The sequence below is a fragment of the Corvus hawaiiensis genome, chromosome 1 (genome assembly GCF_020740725.1).
Source record: "Corvus hawaiiensis isolate bCorHaw1 chromosome 1, bCorHaw1.pri.cur, whole genome shotgun sequence".
Classification (NCBI taxonomy): domain Eukaryota; kingdom Metazoa; phylum Chordata; class Aves; order Passeriformes; family Corvidae; genus Corvus; species Corvus hawaiiensis.
The window spans coordinates 44694917-44707736 of record NC_063213.1 but is presented as its reverse complement, the minus strand read 5'-3'; the positions used below and the strand labels follow the sequence as shown (position 1 = coordinate 44707736).

The 12820-nt window shown below is 41.7% G+C and overlaps 1 protein-coding gene across 2 annotated transcripts in view; it reads right to left on the bottom strand.

Moving 5' to 3' along the window:
- The window catches only part of ANKRD28 (ankyrin repeat domain 28), a 119060-nt gene extending 106507 nt beyond the window's left edge, over positions 1-12553 (bottom strand). The window contains exon 1 of one of the 2 annotated variants that reach the window (XM_048302481.1): positions 12467-12553. In XM_048302481.1, coding sequence (XP_048158438.1) covers positions 12467-12493 — 27 coding nt within the window. In that variant the 5' untranslated portion in view covers positions 12494-12553. The remainder of the gene's footprint in view (positions 1-12466) is intronic. The other variant, XM_048302471.1, reaches the window with a different exon arrangement.
- Positions 12554-12820: the final 267 nt, after the last annotated feature.

Genomic DNA, 12820 nt, shown 5'->3' with positions numbered 1-12820 from the left:
GTAGGGGCTGTAACCTGAGTCCTCACAAGCATACAGGTGATACGTAGGCAACTATTTTTTTGGAAACTGTTAAAAACAATTTTAGTATACCCTTATTTGCCAAGGTAATTATTCCCAGTGCATTCTCACAGTCAAAAGACATGCCCAATTTGTTTCGTTTTTTTTTAAATGAAGCTTTGTAGTCTTACCATTGCTTATTCCAGAAAATTAAACCAGTCAGATGAATGAATAGCCTCATCCATAACCTGCTGAATTAAATGTTTTTGCAGCACAATCAAACTAAGAAACAGAATAAAGTAAGGAACAGCCCACCTTGATAAGGTTTTCATTAATGGCAATTCAAAATGTTATCTTCTTCAGCTGCTGATAAAAATACTTGCACAACCAATAATGTTGTGGTACCCATACAACTATATGAGGTGATATGTGGAATATAAAACACTAACTACATTTTTTGTTTCAATTTCCTATTGAGCTGAGATGAAAAAATTTCTTCTATTACAGAAGGCTGCAGTTTACTCTTAGACTGACATGCTTCATTAATTACTATTTGTAGAATTTATTTCAACTTAGGCATTTTTCTATGAGCACATTTTCTCACTAGATATTTCCCTACCCCAGGCACATATCTCTGTGCAGGGAGATAGAGGGATCACTAGTCACAATAGGCATGACTCCAAGCCATCACTGGAAGGTGTCCAGGAATTAAAACTGCACACATAAGAAGCACAAATATTGAAGGGCCTTCTATCCATACATGTTTCTATGAGGAAAAAGGCTGCAGCAAGTTCAGACTATTTTTGGTATATGGTTTTCAGGTAACTGGATTACCCGAACACGGTCTTATACTTTCACTGTAGCCTCTTGAGAAGAGATGGAAGGCAAGAGAAAGTCTTTTTGGTGTCACTTTCAGAGCTCCAGTTGCAAAATTGAGTGGTAGAGCATGTGATCAGCCTAAGAGGGGAAAAAACAACTTTAAAATGCTGCAGGAAAATCGACATGCTGTTGTCAGATGGGAGATGGCAAAAGCTGAGGATCCTGAAATGTGGTAAACCTGTATGTTACAGAGGAACTTTTCTTCTTTCAAAGTTTTCAGTCAATGTAAGTCAACATGGGGTGTTATAAATAGAAGCAGACTTCTTAAGACCCTAGGTTCTTTCACAGTTAAAAAGGAATTCACAACCACACTCAAACCCCAGAACAATCAGGAACCAGACAAGAAAATCAAGCCTGTTTCTGAGTTTCAAAACACATTCTAAGAAGTTTAAGACCAACAGCATGAAAGTTACTCAGAGAGAAAGGCAGACCACACTCAAGTTTCTCCACTTACCTCCAGCCCCCAAACCAAATGACACACACGAGACACATCATCTGTAATTACAGGACTTCTGACACAAAGACAGACATTAGAGTAAGTTTATCTGATCCAAACCACTCTTTTTTGCTTCCTACTTAGGAAAACTTTCAAGGAACAACTTTACAGTCCTATGCTAACCTCAATAATTTGCCTCTCCCCTCCCTTTTCACCACTATGCAGAAGAAAAGAATGAGAGACTGCTTAAGCTCAGCTACCACCTAGTATCAAACCATGGCTTTATGCAGGAGATTAGAAGCCAGTGAGTTTCAACCATTATTGTTAGAAACCTTGCAAGTGAAAAAAGCAAAAAACAAACCAACTCAAGGAAAAGCACATCATTAAACTCCATTCTAAAATTACTGAACTCAAAGCTTTCACTAAAATTTACCTACTCCACTGGCTTAAAAGAACAGGGTTGATTCAGGCAGTGTAGTCCATTTCTCGCACACACAGTCCTACCCTACACAAGAAATATATTTGCATTCAGTAGTTCATGTATCTGTATTTCCTTCTCCTATCTGTCAGCTGAAAATGTTGGCCTTCACTGTGGTAGATAATTTCCAAGTCTCATAATTAGCATAGTTTTGGCTGTTAACTAACCTCTTAAAAGAAAAACAGAATTACAAGAAAAACAGATCTTAATGTTTCTGTCAGTATTTAAGCCTGCTTGTTACAGGTCATTTTTATTGTTTCTTATCTAGTGACAAAATCAAGACAGTGAAAATATACACCAAAGGAATTGCCACCTCACTTCTGCAGCCATGCCACACAGTGAAAAGTAAGAACCTGGCATTCTGAACAAGCATCCCGTGACAACACAGCACTTCCCAGGCAGGCTACATATCGCTGCACCCCACACAAGAGCAGGTCACGAAACCTTGAGGTCAAATGAGGTAATTCCAGCAATTCCTCCTCTTTTCTTCAATTATCCATCCCACTTTTACAGGTTACTTTTTCCAAAAACAAGATGTGTCAGGTATCATAAAAGAAGCACTAGTAGGTACTACAGTCATACGTGTATGACTATATACATGTAAAAAAAAAACCAACAGGGCTTTTCTGGACACATCTAAAACACTTGTATATCAGTAGAGGTAATAAGGGTTGCCACACCATGGAAGGCTGAGCTCCAGCAGACACTTCTGAGATCTCTTCTGCAGGCACATTCATCCTGTCCTTGGGTTCAGTTCACTGTGGCCAACTGCTGCCACCAGATCAAGCTTTAGGCCTACAAGTTTTATTTGTGCTTGTGGCCATTCCAGAGGCAAATAGCTTATTTTCTAAAGAACTTACTCCAGAATGACAGTTCCCAAATGGCTGCAACACCTCCAATCAACATGGAGAAGAGCACTGCTAATACCAGTGTGGCAAACTTGCAGGAAAGAGGAGCTGAACTTCTCTGACAATCTCCACAGCACCGCTGGCATTGCTGTTCCTCCTGTTGTTCAAACAGATACTGTTTCTTCGGCTTATGTAAGTTCCAGCAGAGAGCTTTATAGAAGGAAACATCTTGCTGCTCCCCCATGTAAGCGTTGGGATGTCGAGACAGGAAACCAGTGTGATATCCTAAATGTGTGGGGTATTTTGTACAGCCATTGCAACAGCAAAAGAGAGCCTTCCAGATGACCTTATCGTTCAGGTTAGCATGCAAAGATATAATCAACAGTCTTTTAACAGTCATGGCAATTTTTCTGCAAAATTCTTCTAACACTTGTGGACACAGACTCATGTGCCATGGCACTTGAATTATGTATGCAGTAAGCTTAATACTTAAATGATTACTAAAGCAATTTTAACACATGCAGAGTATTACAGAAATTTTACCACCCTTCAGGTATGAAAACCCCATAAATAATCTGTTTAAATGAAAGCTATGAAAAATATCACATTTTTAAAATAATTCTGGCTTGCTAGATGTTGAGAGTTAAAAAAATTTAAAAAGGAAGCAATTTCCTGATGTGAAGAGTCAAAGGCCTTTCAGAGACAAAACATGTGGCTGCATGCAGCTATACTTGCGCTTTCAAAATAACAAATTTGATATACATGGTCCAAAAACATTTTTTACATCTCTGGGTGTACAAAAACAGCAGGAAGCATCCTCTTCTGTATAGTATTCACAGTGTTAGTTTGAGATTATAGATGCTGTGAAAGTCCCCTTCCTGTGCTGTAAAAAGGTGCAGCAGGTAGAAAAAGGAATCAAGATCTTGAAGTCATTGCAAACACAGCTCCACAGGGTAGCTGGATATACCTGTTGATTTTTGGATGATCCTTGACTATGAAACTTGAAGTTCATCAGAAGAGTATTGCTGTTCACTGGCACTGATTAGCAGTGATATTCTAACCATTTTTGTCCTCTTGGTTCTCCCTGGTGTTTTATACATCCTCTCTTCACCTTTCTTTTTCACTCTCATTATAAAAACATTCAAAGAACTCCTCTCTTGAGCTCTGTTTCTTATGGAGTAGATTAACTTGACTATTTACATCCCTGATTGCAGTAATATAATTTGCTAAATTTATGGTAAAAAGAATAGAGAAATGTCTATGGACAAGTCATAAAATGTTACTTACTTGTTACTTGAAAGGTTCTATTTTAATAGATTTACCATTCTGAGAGCTACATAGTGTTGGATAATGTCCGTGTGCTTGTGGATGGAAAGAAACTGCAAACAATATCATGGGGTAGGAGTGGAAGAAATAAATGAGCTGGATCAATACTACAGGATCAGTACTGTTGCAGGTCAATAATGGCCTTTGCAACATTGCAGGTGGCAGAAACGAGAAAGTGTTCTTCTACAAGTACTCCTTAATACTGAAAATTATCCCCCAGAATGAAAGAGCACTGTTTAAAAAAAAAAAGAAAAAGGCAAAATACAGCAGACCTATAAAACAAAATACAGCTCCTGGAACCGAGACAGGAGCAAAGGAAATAAAAGCCATCAGGCAGTATCAACACAGGGTTCTGATTTGGCAGAGACTGCACAGCAACACAGTATTAAGCAGAAGACCTCTTTTTATTGATCCTCATGTTTTAGCAAACACAGCAAGAACTGAACAAAACTCTGCAGTTACAAAGGGACAGAGGAGAGGGGTAGGGAATTCCATTAACATGCTATTTCTGTAGCATCCTTCCACCATGACTTGAGACATTGCACTAATTCGAAACAATGACTAATAATGTAACCAGAAAAACAATGCTAGCATTTTGTTTTTCTTCCTCTCCTGATTTTATGTCCTTCATTTGAACCTACCAACAATACTTTGTGGGGACACAGTGGTGAGTGAATGAAATGTTAGCAGACACTACACTGAGATCTGAGGCAGGAAAGACACACCAAGTCCTTGGGATGAAAAAAAGGACTTGCATAGATTACCTGCCCACTCTCATGACAGAAGAAGCAGATGTCCTGAAGATGGGACAGGGAATGAGAGAATACCAATTATCCCTAACACTGTACAAAACTCGGTCTGCAGCGATGGATTTAAATTACTTATTTTTAGTTATAGATTATGTTAGTATATTAATAACTACAGAACTTCCTGAAAATGTTTTTTACTGCCCCCAGGTGAGATCTCTATGAACACAAGTAGTTCCTTCAGCTGTGAGCTGGGTAGATCCCTGGTCTATTATGCTGCCTGCTCCTTGATGACCAGGTTCCTGATAGAAGGTTCAACTTCCTCCTTCATCAAGGGGACCAGCATAGATGGAGCTATCAAAATACAATCAAAAAGGAGGACAAACAGCAAAATCTTGAAACAAAACATGGATTCTTCGTGATTGCTAAAAATTTTGTAAGCTCTAAAAAAGGCTCAATGGTCTCAATGCTTTAAATACTGTAATTTCATTTTCATTTTGTCATGCTGACTGTCCTTGCTTGTGCTCCCTTCTCCTCCTTCATTAAGACACTGTTGTACCTTCACTTTCCAAAGTAAAAAAAAAAAAAAAAAAAAAATCCAGATACATCCAAACTTTCTTCTCTGCACCAGATGGAAGCAAATACAGGACTTCAGCACAAAGTGAGAGTGCACCTTAACTATAATTGCATGGCTGCAAAATGACCAAGAATGACTTGTAAGCAAATGCTCATCATCTTGAATTAGAAAGGCCATTAAGTGAAGTTCATTGTCTGAGAGTATGGAAACATTAAACATTTTGGATGACTTCACAACAGTTCAAGACACAGTGAGAATTAGACTTAACTCATGCAAACAGGCAGCCACAAAACCTGAACATTCAGGAAGTTCTAATATGAGTCAGTTACAATTACTCGTAAACACTTTCATCCCTATCCCTGTAAATTTATTTCTGAAGTTTAACAACATAAGCTTAAGTCGTTTTTTCCTTTTGTTTTACCAGACCCCAGGTGTTAGAATAGGCAGACCTCTGCTTCACTGTCCTCCAATTTATACACAATTTCAGTAATTTACTGAGAAAAATATTTGTGCTCAGGCTGCCCTAAATAGGTAGAATTTATTAATGTAAAAAACAATCTACTTACACAGTACCGTTCATTCAATTCACATACATACATTACTGTAGAGATAAACAAAATCTCAGATTATATTCAATTCACAGTAAAGAGCATCTCATTATTTTAGGACAGAAGTCTTCAGGTGCTTCAGCTAACAAGTAGTTTCTCAATCTACAAGGATGCTACGAACTAACTATTTTGCCCCTCTTTTATTTGCATATCACTGCTGGTGCTTCCTCTTTATCTCTGTGCACCCACACAGCTGGCTACAAGTCTCATCTTCCCTTCTCTCCCAACTACTCAGTCCCACCACTCTTATATTAGCTCTGGTTTCTTGTGCTGAAATGGGTCAGTGCTGTATAATTCATCAACACCAGAATCACAACTGAATTAACAGAGTTAAACGGGTATACTCCCACCCTTTTGGGCGAGTGCTAATGTCTTCACTAAGGAAAGAATAACATTCCCTGATAATTTGGAGTTGAAACATTAAGATTCTTTTCTCATTTGCACAAAGGATAACACCAAGACACCTTATTTCAGATGAATCCTCAAATGCCAGATTAAAACTTGTCCTCCACCCCCAACAATGAAAGGAAAACAAAACCCCCAAAAATCAGCACTGTAAGCATGCTCCCAGCACTTAGTGATGCACTGCTTTGTTTACTTTTTTATTGATGTGAAATGTTCTGTGATTTGTATTGCAATACAGGTTATTTAAACACAAACATTATAAATAACTTTGAAACAGTTAGTCACTGTAACTAAGGCAACGAGTCTCCCACTCAATTTCCAGAAATAGGAGTAAGGAATAGAGGTAAGAACAAAGTAAAAAGTTGGCAGGAGCAAGAAAACAAATCATCAGATAATAGTTTGAACTCGGGATGGCCCATCCGATTAGAGAAAAATATCAGGTATAGCAACTGAGAAACAAACTAGCTGACAAAAGAGGAGGTAGAGAATATGAAGTATATAATACCAAATATACTTAATTTCAATAATCTTATTCCACAACCCATTTCAGTGAATGGAACAACCGTAGGAATCTGAGAAAGGAACAATCCATGTCTGATAGCTAACTGCTAGTTTAGGGTCTCAACAGTTACTAGTTTCCTACAGGAATCATCTTTTTTTGTGGGTGCTAAGGAAGTCACTTCTTGATAGAGATGTGCACATTTGTCTCATTTTTCCCCTGATATTTGCCTCCAAATAATGGTCAGAAACCTTCGATGCTATCTACATGAATAGACCTTTATATCCTCACAGAAGGCTGCTGAGTTAACAGGATCTGCCTTAAGGATCCAACTGTGGAATCAAGGCTTGCTTTGTTTCTCCCCCACCTTTTTTTTTCCTTCTTCTTTTAAAAAGTTTATTTTCTTGACTGAAGAGAACTGCTTGTTCACAAGTTAAAAGTTCCCAAGTATTCATCGGGCAATCTGATCCCCCCAAACGAACACGTGGTAGAACCAGGTTCTCTCAACACATTCTAATGGAAGGGCTGGTAATTACTGCATATAACAAGATAAACAGAGCTCAAGTTACTCCAAGTTGTCCACCAGCTAAAGAAACTTATCTTCTCAGCACATGTAAGTTCTTAGCCTTGGAACAAGAGAACTAACACTAAGACTTCAGGTGTCTTGGAAAAAATTACAATTTCTTAATTTAATTATCTTGTATGCAGTTTAAAAATATTAGATGCAAATTTTAGGAAGAACATATGATGGACAAGAGAGCACAAAGAGTTGGTTCTTAACTATTACAAGACTCATGAAAGAAATGATTGGGTTTTTTAAAAGAAGAGTAACTTTAAAGTAACTTCTACCAAAAAAGTAAAAAATAAAACACACATCTCATTAGTCTACATCTGAACAGAATTTGTAGAGCAATACCACATAATTCCATTCCCACCATATCCCTCCCTCACTGAACAGCAGCAGCTCCTTTTCATCACCACAGGAGACCATTCCTCCTCTAAGTGTTACAAGGAGCTAGTTGGGACATTTATTCTTGGCATGAATTCTAAAAGAATGAAGTCTAACGCTGGCAGTAATGAAAATAGCAACCATAGAGGCATTCAGAGCGTTCACTATGACACCGCAAACATTTGTTTAACTGCCAATTGAACAAGATCCATCTTAGCTAAGAGAAAGATATAAATGGGCAATAAAGAAGTCAGTGCTCTCACTGTTCAAGGACTTTAAAGATAACCGGTCACTCTAATATCCTCATGCAGTTATTCCACCTCAGATCCTTACTACTCATATCTGACTTCTGGAAATAAATACACTGCTTCAAGCACAGACTAGCAGTCATACAGAAAAATCCCATACAAAACCCCTTCAAATGCCCATCATTATTAGCCCTAAGACATCTTCCTATTACACATTTAAGATTCAGAGAAAATGGGAAACACATAATTAAAACTATGATGCACTGAAAGAAAAAAAATAAAGCTTTACCAAATACAATGACATTGCATCCTGTGAGTTTTGCCAGAAATAGTTATATAGCTGCAAAACTAAAGAAAAAAAAAATCAGCCAGTTTTGATCAGTTACATACCTTTCAACAAAACTAAGCTGAGATGTAGGCTTATGTGAGCCTAAAAGATCACCTGTAGGCACATATGCAGGTAAGGCTTGTAACAGAAAAGGAATGAATCCCTGGGCTGTTGGGCAATCCAAATTTCACCTACACACTAAGAAAAACTAAGCTGTCAATTACTGCTTAGGTGTAAGAGAGACTAATTCACAACCCCTTAAAGCAAGAATTTATCTGTTCTGGGAAACAGTTAATGTACCTAGAAACTATGACTGCATAACAAAAACACCCCAGAAGACACTTAGCCTTTCACAGTTAGCTATACAGAGGTGAGAGGGCTTTGACACAGGAGACCAAGGCATACCACTACGGATATCCACAAACTAAGTTACTTCTTCTTTTTTTCCCACCCCATACCTTCCCTTCCACACACTCCCCCACAAAAAAAAAAACAAAAAAACCAAAAAAAAACCCCAAACAAACAAAACCAAAACCACAAACAAACAAAAAAGATTTTGTGATAAAATTTTGTGATTAGTGACCCTTGACCTAAATTGGAGTTTCAGTGCAGTTTCTTACAGCAGTGTACCACCGCATTTCAGGAAGCAACAAACTTTTATGGGCTTCATCTCACTTAGCATTTTTGTAGTTAAAGCAGCATCTCATCTAGAAGAACATCTTGATATATTGATGCCTGGTATAGAGGCATCAATATATGAAGATAATACAAAGGCAAACAAATTTAAGAGCAAATACACCTCAATCATGAGGTACATTTACAATATTTTTCATCTCTACCTTGAATAGTTTAAACTTCAGAATGTGCAGATTTGCTTCCTTTTTATTAAACAACAACTGCACAAAAACCCAAGAGCAACGAGAACAATCTACAGCTTCTAAATCGACACTTGAATGACTCTGAGTTAAAGTTTGCTATTGAGCATTACAGGTATCAGCTTTGCCCAATACAATTCAATTTAGCTTTAAATGCAATTTTTGCAAACATGGCTTATTAGTTTTTTTGATACCTAATATATTTTGAAAGCAAACATAAGTCACTTCTCAAAGTGCAGTGTACACCCTCAGTTATGTCAAAACTTTGAAATCTATTCCTACCTAGTAGGATGGCAAAGCAATAAAGCTCAAGTAGTAACACAAATTTATAGATAATGTACTGGCTGGCTGGTTGTTGAACCCAAGGAAAGGCCTACTTTTCTCAGTGCATGGAAAACCTGTATTGTGAAGGTTAAGCGTGTCAAATCAGCCTCCAGAGACAAACAAATATTTGAGCTTCACAAACACATTAAGCATCTGCAGGATCAAAGTTTTGTTTATCAGGTACTAAGTAAATTAAATCAAGCAAGCGGAACTGGGATTTCACCCTCCGAGCTCAACTAAGAGCCTCAGAGCAGAATTTCTCACCTCATTGTAACTTCCCAGAGCACTGCTTTTACACTAGCTTGCAGTAACTTGAAAAACTAAGCAAGTGTAAGAAAACACTAAGCTTCTTGTATCCCATAAGTCTGCCTGTCCACAGCATAATGCTGACACTTAATGCAGAGCCCTTCTACATTATCAAAAAACAAAATCAACAGGTTTATGTTGAATTTGGAAAAATAATCTTGATAATTACATTTAAGTAATACTTTATTTAGTAAAATCGTTGTTTCAGAAAGTTATTACTCTGACTGTTGAAGAAAGAAACTAGCAAATCACTTCCCTTCTTCATACTAGCTGAACAGTACAAACAACAGAGCAGCCTTTGCATTTCCCTGTGAAGCACAGCCACCACTGAAGAAACAGAGTCACTATTCGGACTACAAACTCACGAGACAATTTGTTTTATTCTAACCAAACACACCACTGTGAAGCAAAGCATATGGTTCAAGCAAACAGGAAGCATGTTTCATGAACTACTGAAGAGAAACACCTCTGCTCCCATACAGTACCATGGGGCTGGTTTTCATAAAGAGCAGGTGGTGCTCCAGTCTCAGCACAGCATCCTGTCCTCAAGTCGAGACATCTTGCAGCACACTGCAACACTGACCTGCAGGAATGCTCTGTAACTACCAAAGCTGAGGGATTTCATGTTAACATGATTCCTCCTGACTTTTTGGCATTCTTAAACAGTTTTAACAGAATTTAGTTTGAAATAACTGATTTGTCAAGCAACTGACACTTCAGCAGCAGAAATGCAGCTGCTGCTAAAAGTCACTCCCTCCACAAAAGACTGGTCAAAACCAGCACTCCCTTCCTTCTCTCCTTCTCTTCCCTGTCCTAGCACCCCTTCCTTTATGAGAAAGAATACTTCAATTACCAGTGTATCAATTCACCTTTACAGATCTGTGAAGCGTCTAAGAAGTTCACCTTGTACTTCTTCTGGATTAAAACTTGCATTACAACAGAAGCTGAAAGCCTCACATGCATTACTCTGTCAAACCAATGGTCCCACACAGTCCAGTATTTCACTTCAACATCTGTCAATAGCAGGATCCTTCCCAGAAGAAAAGTTTTGAAATACAGTACTTTCATGTTAACATATTGATTATGGAGTTTTTGCTAACTATTCACAATGATTACTCGCAGAAGAGTTGTAGTACTCGGTTTTAACAGAAGGGCTTGTTTAATAGAAGAGATGAACAAGTACTTATTTCTGTGGAAAGTCTCCCATAAAAGAACAGCAACAAAGCCTGAAAGGAAACCTAACTCAAAGGACACTAAATATATTTCAGATCTACAATTCTTGCTCATTCATAGATGTGTTTCTAAAACAACATGAGACTTCACAAAGTTTACATACAATATAGCGGGATATAAGAGATCCCAGCCCCATATCGCCAAATGTTCCTTAGAACAAAATCCTAAGGCACCATGCAACCTAAGTGTGAAAACACAGATGAGTATGTAACTAATGAAAGGACTCGCAGGTAAGGATGAGCTGATACTGATCAGCATAACAAACAGACACAGGATACCAGCTGCCTAACCACCCCCAAGTTTCTACAGGCTTTTTTTCTGCGGGGCTTTTTTTTTTTTTTTGGAAGGAGGTGGGGTCTTCAAGTGTTACACTTGGTTATCTTTGCGGAAGAGTAACACGGAGACCCACAGCAGGATGTATGAGTTTTTACACGGAATTTGGCCTCACGCACATGAAAACACGAGAAAACACCATTCCTAAGAAACATCTTTCCATAGGCGGCAAACTGGCAGCGCAGACCCTCCCACCTTTGTATCCTGATACCGCACAGGAGACAATAGGTAGGACAGGGGAGACATCAGGAAAGGACAGAGCAGCCAAGACAAGTATTTTTCACCAGCTGGGATGGAAACCGAAGAGCCTGGCAGACAAAGAAGGGTGTGATGCGACGAGAGCAACAACCCACTGAAGGCACGAAGAACCTCCTTCGCTTTCAGGAGGGGAGCGCGGGCTCAGGGAAGGTTTGTCAAGACCGCGGGTGGCGAAAGGCACGGCGACCGAACAAAAGATTTTAAAGGCCTGGAAGGGAAAGGTGCAGGGACGAGCAGGCGGCTCCTGGCACGTGAAACTGCGCAAGGCCAGGGCCGGGGCCGGGGCCGGGTCCGGGTCCGGGGGAGCGGCGCCAGCTCCATCTCCGTCTCCCGGGCACGCCGCCTCCCGCCGGCAGTCTCCAGGTCGATCCCCTCCCAGCGGCCAGTCCCTCAGGCCCAGGTACCCCCGTCCAGAGACCCTTCCCTTCCCAAAACAGGCGCGGGGCAGGGCTGGCCCGGCGGGAGCCCTCAGACCCACCCCCATCACCCGTCCTGGGCTTCCCCTCCGCTCCGGGGCGGGGGCTCGGCACGGACCCGCCGGCGAGGCAAGGCGAGGGGCGGGCGGGCTGCCGCGGCCACCTGTTCGGCCCGGTACCTGCGAGGGAGGACGACTCCCGCCCGCCCAGCGGGGGCACCGGGCGCACATGGCGACTCCCACCCAGCCCGGACCCCGGCGGCGGCAGCAGCCATGCTGCCTCCCGCTGCCCGCCGCCTGTCACCCGCGCACGCACAGCACCCCGCGGCGGCGGCGGAGGGCGCGCCCGGCGGCACCGGGAGGGGAGGGAAAGGGAAGGGAAGCTCGGGAATACCCACCTGCTCGCGGAGTTTCAGGAACACCATGGCGAGCGCGCGCCGCCGCCTCCGCCCGCCGCCAACGACTCCCGGCTCCGCGCGCCGCGCGGCCACGCCCCCCCGCCGCCGCCGCCGCCCGCGCGCCGGCCGCGCCCCCGGCCACGCCCCCCTCGCCCGCCGCCACCGCCCCGTGCCGGGGCCGCGCGCCGTGCCCCGCTGGGGGCGGGGCCTCCCCGCGCCCCGCCCCGCCGGCCCCGCCCCGCCCCGCCGGCCCCGCCCCGCCCCGCCGGCCCCGCCCCGCCCCGCCGGCCCCGCCCCGCCCCGCCGGCCCCGCCCCGCCGCTCGCGCGCCCGAGCAGCTTCCGGAATGAACCCG